The sequence below is a fragment of the Cynoglossus semilaevis genome, chromosome 6 (assembly GCF_000523025.1).
Source record: "Cynoglossus semilaevis isolate Cse_v1.0 chromosome 6, Cse_v1.0, whole genome shotgun sequence".
In the NCBI taxonomy this organism is placed as follows: Eukaryota; Metazoa; Chordata; class Actinopteri; order Pleuronectiformes; family Cynoglossidae; genus Cynoglossus; species Cynoglossus semilaevis.
The window spans coordinates 2559413-2567692 of record NC_024312.1 but is presented as its reverse complement, the minus strand read 5'-3'; the positions used below and the strand labels follow the sequence as shown (position 1 = coordinate 2567692).

The following is an 8280-nucleotide window of genomic DNA, read 5'->3' as shown; positions in this document are numbered from 1 at the left end:
CCCACCTGGTGGCTCAAAGCTCACGCCTTCAGAGAAACGGGAGGAACATCCTGTCCTCCACCAAAGAGCGGGAGAAGTTCCTGAGTTCTCTGGAGTGGAACACGGTCCTGTAGCCCAGCAGCTGCAGGAGAGGTTGACAGGCGTTCTGGGTGTAGGTCACCATGTCCAACGACAGCTTCACCCTCCAGTTCTCTGCGTTGGCGGCGGAGTCGCGGACCGTGGTGAACTTATGTCGGGACGACTGGTCACTGCTGCCCCGCGTGTTGTTGATGATCCAGTCCTTCACGCTCTGGTCTAAGTCCAGACCCAGGAAGTTGTAGAGCTCTCTGGTTTTCTGCAGAGGGAACCTGGCCACGTCTTCATACCTGACGAAACACAAACCTTATAAAAGAGGACTGTCTCTACATCGTAGGCCTCGAAGTCGAACCGGCTGAGGACCACGGCTGCAGCCTTTACCGTTCAGTACAACAGAAACACACACAGATGAGCAGCTACAGAACTTTAATCTTTCAGAAGTTTAAATGACGTCGTCATCCACTCAAACCTCAGCCTGTTTAGTTGAAGACCACGCTGATAAACTGGCAGGAATTAAAGAAAGACACAAAGATCTTCTTCAACGGCTCTGATTATGTTTTTTTAGTTTGCATAGTCATCTGCTGCCACCTAGAGGAAGAGGATTTAATTGCTCTGCCTGTCTGGCGATGACGAACAAAGAAAAATAATTTGCAATAGATATAAACAAAATAGTTTTAGGACCAATTAATTGAAATTAGATGACCTTCCACTGCACACCCTATGATCTCTCACGGCACACTAGTGGGCCACGACCCAGTGGTTGGGTTTTCACACACGTCTCACCTGAGCAGCATGTAGCGTCCTCTGAGCCACGCAGGTTTGGACAGACCGGTGGAGACCGATTTGAGAAAGTCGTCACACACGGTGTTGATCTGACCCAGGTCTAGGTTATGGGGTCTACGCCCGGTCGCTCTCCATAGACGCCACAGACGGTAGGTGTCTCGAAACGTCTCGATCCGGGACGCCAGGATGCCGCGAGGATCTCGAACGAGCTGCACCACCTGGAAACGAGGACGATGACGGTCAGTGATCGAACACACTATGATCTCTCACGGCACAACGTTGAAATGTTATGAAGAATCTGTTGATCGTACGAACACCTGCGTCCTCCGACACCGTCTCCGTACTGTCGCTGTTTTCATTCTTCATTAATATTCCCTCCTCATCTTTAAATAAATCAAACCTCATCTCATCCCCTTCACCCCCCCCCACCCCTTCCCATTCTCCCAGGAGGCTGTTTTTAACACAACAGTCACACTGGTTACATAACACCATCAATCAGAGTGCATTAACCACCACTGGCACAGCACCACCTCTCTGCTGTGAGCGGCGCTGCAGACATTTCTCTGGTCTGTGCATTGATTAGTCCAACATCATCCAGTCGACCGTTCAGTTCCATCTGCACTGGCTGCAAACTCACTGTTTACCTCTGGTCTCCACAGAGCACCTAGCCTAGCCTAGCCTAGCCTAGCCTAGCCTAGCCTAGCCTGGGTTTACCCATTGTGTTTTTGATTATTTTGAGTTGCCGTGTTAAATATACAACAGTAGACAACAATGCTAACACGTGGTGTAAATGTGAATCGTCAAACACAGTTTTCAACTGCACCCCCTGCAGGCCAAGAGGTGGAATTGCATGCTCAATACTGACATATACAGAATACTACAACACTTCAGTTCTTCTTCTCCTACCTTCAGATTGAGTTTTGGATCCTCGATCAGGGCCTTGAGGTCACTGACTTGGGGGATTCGAACAGTCTTGATGGCAGTGTGTCGCATCGTTCTGCAGGCGTCGGCAGCCAGCGTCACGTTAAGAGGCCCACATTTCTTCACACACTCTCCCTCATCAGTCAGCACTAGGCCTTGGTCCTCGGGACCAAGAGGAACCTCACACACAGGAGGGGAACACAGAGAGCGGCCTGCAGGTACAGGACACAGAAACAGCTCAGACGGCACCACGGCTTTAACCACAGCATCGTTAGAACGTCTCTTACTGGCTCCTCTCCTGAACAGCTTGTCGGTGGAGTGGTTGGCAGGGTGGGGTCTGATGTAACTCTCCAGGCTGCCGAGGTGACAGTGATACAGGGACCTCAGCAGGTCTCTGGCCGCTCCCATCATCAACCTCCTCTCAGCCAGGTTACGGCTCTGCGCCAGGCGAGGAAGCAGCACCGACTGGACGTGGTACAGAGGCTCAAACAGGTAAAAGACCTGCAGCCAATCAACAACAAATGATGTGAGAGTCAAGATGTCCAGGGTTTAACCAATACAAAACTAAAATGTTAGGGATATCCGATAACATCGACCGACCAATAACATCGACCGACCAATAACATCGACCGACCGACATAATCAGCCGATATTAGTAATATCTGTAAGAATTATTATCCGTTTTTTCTCCAATAATAAAAACCTGATTTTTGCCAAATGATGTGTGTCTAGAAATAGTTGGGGATAAACGGCTGTATATTAAAGTGAAAGTCACTAGATGGCAGCATTGCAGCTCATTTTTATCAATCTATTTTAATATGCAGATTGCTGGTGTCAGAATTTTGTTGGGTCGGTTGATATCGGAATCCCATATTACGTGTTTGGACAATACCGGTATATCAGGTATTGGCAAAAAGTTCTATAATATCGGACAACCCTATAAAATATCCTTCTCTCTTTTTCTTAGTGAACTGCTACATAACACAACAGTGGAAAACCTGCGTCAGTCTGACACCTGCTGGGCGGGCTGGGACATGCTGCCTGTTTGTCCAGCACCAATTAAAAACCAGTCCAGTCTTGTGCATGTTTAGACACACTGGCCGCGGCCCAGGGGGCGCTGGAGATCAGGATGGTCTGTCAGCAGAAACAACAACCACTCATCACAACGTCCATAAGAGCTAATAGCTAATATAAAAGCTAAGTTCGCCCTGACAGTGTTGTCCACGCTGACTGTACTGTACTGTAATACAACCACACCCAGAGTGGGCTACAGCCGGGGTGGAGCCCCAGGCCACATCATGGGTTTTACAGCATCGTCCATCCAGCAGATGTCGCCACAGGAGACCGACGCTAACGTGGGTTTTTACACATCAGTACAGATGCTACCCACTCTTTTTTCCCTGGACCTCAATATTTTTCTGTGGAAAGTTGGATCCACTAGATGGCAGTTAGTCCAAATCAGTGATTCTCAACCCCTGGGCCGTGGCCCACTGGCGTGCCGTGAGACGTCATTAGGTTGGAGAACACTGGTCTAAATGTTAGTGATTCTTTGTACAGTTCACTTCTTCCAAACCTCTGGATGTTGGTTGAAGAGCTGACCCACAAACGAGGATCCGCTCCGTGTCGTGGCCAGAATGAGGATGTGTGTTCTCTCATGGGCATCACCCTTGGAAGGTAACGATAAGTTGGGAGAAGGTCTGGTGTTAGCGAGGGTCTCATTACTGCCTCGCTCTGCCTGGTCCGGTGTCAGCTCCTTGAGGCTGCAGTTCACAGTTTGGCCTGTAGGTATCAGGCCCACAGAGCAGAGTATGTTCAGCGGTTTGGAGGAGAAGGTGCGGATGGCGGTGTACTGGATGGCTATGGAGGCTAATGCTAGGAGCACCATGGATTTCCAGGAGCACAGCATGGTGGCTACACCGATGTGTCAGGACGCCACAGCACAGCCTGCAGGACAGGGGGACAAAAGACATCTGGGATCAAGGGTCTCTCCTGACATTTGAATCTAAGAGGTCAAATCTACAGACAGAATAAATCTGGATGAAGACGAAGAGTGTTCCAGAATCATCTAAACCAAAGAAATCCTCTCGACCTCTGGAATCATTAGCTGAGTGAAGCTCATGTGGTTCAACATGTGGGTTTAGGTCCACATATGAGAGGTACAGCTGTAACGTCAAGGTCTGATTGAAGTAGATTCTCTCAGCAGCTACAGCTGATCCCAGGTCAGGGTCATGTCATATCAGCCCATCATCCAGGGTCGTGACCCCGTGACAAGTACGTCTGCTGATAGGCTTCGTCTTGATCACAGTCGGAGACATTTGTTTCAACCTGTTCCCGTTTCTTCACATTAACGTGTGTGACGTGAGTCAATGATTGTTGAAACAAACGACTGAGTTTGGCTTCGTACCAGTTTGTCTTTGGAGGAAGTGGTAAATGTTTCATTGCTCTGTTAATTATATGTTGAGGGTTTTCTTTATAACTGCAGGACACTGTTAGATCATCATCATCATCATCATCATCATCATCATCATCACCATCACTACACCCACTGATAACGATGCTGTCTCCATACCTCTGAATGAACAGTGGATTTATACATTTGACATGTCTCTCTCTCTGTCTGTCTCTCTGTCTGTCTCTCTGTCTGTCTATTGTCTAGCATCATATTCCATTCACTGCTCTTCATCACGCTGCAGCTGTTACTCTCACTCTCCTCATCCTCACATTCCTCACGTATCCATCACATGAAGCCCGTCCTGTGTCTGTGTCTGTGTCTGTTGTTGTGTTTTTTACCTCTCTCCTCCGTGTCTTGGCCCGTCTGGTCAGCGGGAGGCGGTGGTTTGATGCAGGTGGAGACATGACGATGCTGCTGATGCTGATGCTGCTGCTGCTGCTGTAGTCGTGCTGCTCCTCATCCTCCTCGTCTGGTGCAAACAGCAGCCTGTGTGATGTTTGGGTGATGAGGACGGAGGACAACCCTGGTCCAGATCAACACTCACGTCGACGACAGGCAGCGGCCGCTGGTCGGAGCTCCGTGATGCTGCAGGAGAGTGTGTGGAGAGTGTGTGGAGAGTGTGTGGAGAGTGTGTGTCTGCGCTCCCTCTCTTTGTCTCCAGCACCTTTTACCAACACACACAAACACGTTCACGCACATGTGGCTACAATCGCGATATTTGTCCTTGAATTTCCAATAACAGTCGCTGCGAGTGCTAGCGTGATTTTTTCTAATTGAGACAAATCAAATTTTGAGTGGGATTTGACCAGCGTCGGCTTCCGTAGCACATGAAATGATCACGGAGTGAATTTTCCAGGAGCGCAATTTTAGGTCCTGTATTTTTTAATTTTTATTATAAAGTATTAGAGTTCAGATTTATTTAGGCTCAAAGACAACAACAACAGTAATAATAAAAAAATAACAATATGACTCAACTCAACTTAGATCATAATAATGCTCAGAAATTTTGAAAAAACTAAACCCAAGAGAAAAAAAATAGAATAATTTTAAAATAATAATACGGTAATATTTTCTAAAACTACATTAAAAAATAAAATATTTCTGTAAAAGTTGGGACCGAGACAAGTTAACCTCAAAAGGATGAACGTCTCTACATATATTGGGACCGAGACAAGTTAACCTCAAAAAGATATCTCTACATGTACGTATGCATTACACGTGTCCACAAGATGGCGCCATTGTACCAGTAAATATTCATTTACCCGATGAGCTGAACAAACAGGACCAAACCATAAAGTATAAAACTATGATTAATGAACGTCAGGTCTCGACACCAGGTGTCGCTGTTCTCAGGCTGCTGTGTTTATTATTACTACATGACAGTCCACTGATTATTATAGGACACTCAGAGTCAGCTGATCTCTGGAGCTGTACACTTCCAAAACTGTTATGACAAACGGCGGCTTTTCGTTCTTTCTGTTGCAATACTGACATCTACTGTTGTAGGTGGCTCACCACTGCCACCTGCAGGTGGCTGCATCCTCTTTCTGTGTACGGTCTACATTCACTCTTCTCTTTGGTCTCTCCTCTGACACGGACACTTTTTCCTGAATGACTGCTCGGCCAAACTGCGTCCTCTGATGACATCATGACATCATGACATCATGACATCATGACATCATGACATCAGCCGTCGCCTCCCAGCTCAGCTCTCTGTGACTCCTCCCACCTGCCGCCATTCAGCTGCTGTTTTCCTGAATGAGCTCTGAAACCATACCATGACCTCATCGTTGGCTCTGTGGTGCCCCACCCCCACCCCACCCCCACCCCACCCCCACCCCACCCCCACCCCAAAAACACATCAATAGATGGATGAGGAGGAAAGATGGGGATGCTGTTACTGCTGCTTGGGCTGCTGCTGTTGATGCAGCTGCTGCTGCTGCTGTTACTGTTGCTGCTGTTACTGCTGTTACTGTGTTATGGGATAGAGCTGTGGTCCAAACCACGGCTGTTGCTAATCTGAACCAACCACAGACGTTCTTTCCTCGCGGGTCAGTTGTTCACGCTCACGTATGTGTTTGACGCCGGTCCCTGTGTTCCAGGATTACGACCCCTAATCCTCGCAGCACAGCCGTCATTCCGCTGCAGCACCGAGCTGGTGACGAGAGAACACGGATGGAAAGACGATAAGAAATAACGTATGTAGAGGACGGGGGGGAGACACAGAGATTAACACCCCCCCCAAAAAAACCCAAAGACATATCATCATAGAGATTTGGACAATGTCCTGGACTTTCATTCAGACGTCCTCCTCGTTCACACTCCAGTTAACTGGGAACACACTCTTACGTAAGAAAGCGAAGGGGGAGGGGCACAGAAGCAGGGGGAGAGCAGGGGGAGGGGGTGAGGTCAGGTGAAGGAGGCTGAGGACCACAGCCAGCTGCAGTCATCCAGGGTCCAATTCCATTCCTTATTTTTGCTCCGACCGCTGAGATTCAAGTGTGAGGTTCAGAAATCTCCCCCGATAAATTAGAATCAGGCAGAGCTGATGATGTCATCACGTGGCCTGCAGTGGATTGGTACTTCAAGACGTAGTTTTACTGCATACTGCATACATGTTGTGCAGTATCTCAGGCTTATTGTCCAAGAACGTCCAAGGTGGAGACATGTCGTCAGGAGAACAGATGTCGTGGTTCAGGTGTCAGTGGCCAAACTGGCCAATCAGGAAGGTCGATTTCATGAACAGGCACAAACATGCAGTGCCACACCTACACACAGTCATGGTCTCTCTCTCTCTCTCTCTCTCTCTCTCTCTCTCCACATATTTCTCTACGCTCTTGTTGCGCTCTCTACATTTCAAAATCTTTCGCCGTAACTCCTCGAACTTTCGTGACGACTGTTCTCAACCCAAACTAGCTGTTGGAAAAATGTATTTATTTTCCTGCAATGGACTAAATAAAGTAGAAGCATCAACATCAGCCCTGTGGTCTTTCCTGATTGGCTGACGGTGTGATGACCTGATTGGTCAGACGACCTCAAGGTCAGGTCTTCACGTCTGTCTTTGGAGAAAACGCTGCGCTCTTCCACTGCAGCGCGGTGTTTCCTCTGCAACCAGAAAATCTGAGGTTATTTCAGGTCGAACGTTCTCCGGGAATGTCCTGGAAATTTTCTCTGCAGTGGGTTTTTTTCTTTGGTGTTATATCTGGAGTGAACGCCCCCCCCCCCACAGTTTCCCTCTGGAGCAGCTCTGCCTGCGTCACCGTGCAGAAACGTCCCAACTTCCCACGTGGACTTTGTTGTTTTATCCAACCAAAATAGCTTTAAAGAGAAAACGATGATTCAGACCGAGCCAACCCCCAAACCCTGTGTCAGTGCTGCAGTCTGATGCTGTCCCTCCCCTTCCTCCCCTCTTCCTCCCCTCCTCCTCTCCTCTTCCTCCCCCCTTCCTCCCCTCTTCTTCTCCTCTTCCTCCCCTCCTCCTCCCCTCCTCCTCCCCTCCTCCTCTCCTCTTCCTCCCCCCTTCCTCCCCTCTTCCTCCCCCCTTCCTCCCCTCTTCCTCTCCTCTTCCTCCCCCCTTCCTCCCCTCTTCCTCCCCTCTTCCTCCCCTCTTCCTCTTCTCCTTACCCATCACTTCTCTTCGTCCTCCCTCATGCGCTCTACTATTGTCCTATTTTCATTTCCACAGTCAAACATGTGCAGCTTCCATGTCTTTACAATGAGACGTTATAAAAGAATCCCTGTTACGACCTTATTAAACATGTAATAACATAACAGCTCTGTTTGTAATAACTATGTAACTCCTTTATTAATGAGGCCAGAAAACTGGGAAATATAAATGAGTAGAGAAACAACATCAAAGGCTTCATCAGGTTTAAAAAGGCATTCTGTGAACACACGTTTAAAAACATCGAGAACGTAGTTTAACGAGATCCAGAAAAAACTTCCTTTTAGCCAAACGAGGTCAATGTTAGCAGTGAAACAGAGAAGCTTTGCTAAAAAGACGACAAACACACTAACAGCAGTAAAGTCTGTCAGTTTCTCACAGACTG

The 8280-nt window shown here is 48.1% G+C and overlaps 1 protein-coding gene across 2 annotated transcripts; it reads right to left on the bottom strand.

The window, feature by feature from the left end:
- Positions 1 to 14: 14 nt before the first annotated feature.
- chst1 (carbohydrate (keratan sulfate Gal-6) sulfotransferase 1) lies at positions 15 to 5342 on the bottom strand. Of its 2 annotated transcripts, XM_008311194.3 has the most exons (6): positions 4570 to 5342; positions 3353 to 3723; positions 2067 to 2280; positions 1765 to 1991; positions 859 to 1076; positions 15 to 365 (listed from the first exon to the last, which is right to left on the bottom strand). In XM_008311194.3, exons 2-6 carry the CDS (start codon positions 3683 to 3685, stop codon positions 29 to 31), a joined length of 1329 nt encoding a protein of 442 aa, XP_008309416.1. In that variant the 5' UTR covers positions 3686 to 3723; positions 4570 to 5342; the 3' UTR covers positions 15 to 28. The 2 variants fall into 2 exon arrangements, with proteins under 2 accessions (XP_008309416.1, XP_024912337.1); XM_025056569.1 differs by having other exon boundaries at positions 1765 to 2280.
- Between the last annotated feature and the right edge of the window lie 2938 nt (positions 5343 to 8280).

Coding starts and splice junctions, on each gene's coding strand:
- chst1 (XM_025056569.1), bottom strand. CDS start 3,685: ATGCTGTGCTCCTGGAAATCCATGGTGCTCCTAGCATTAGCCTCCATA. Junction 1,077..1,764: donor ATCCAAAACTCAATCTGAAG/GTAGGAGAAGAA, acceptor CCTCGTTTCCAG/GTGGTGCAGCTCGTTCGAGA. Junction 366..858: donor GGACGCTACATGCTGCTCAG/GTGAGACGTGTG, acceptor GTGTTTCGTCAG/GTATGAAGACGTGGCCAGGT.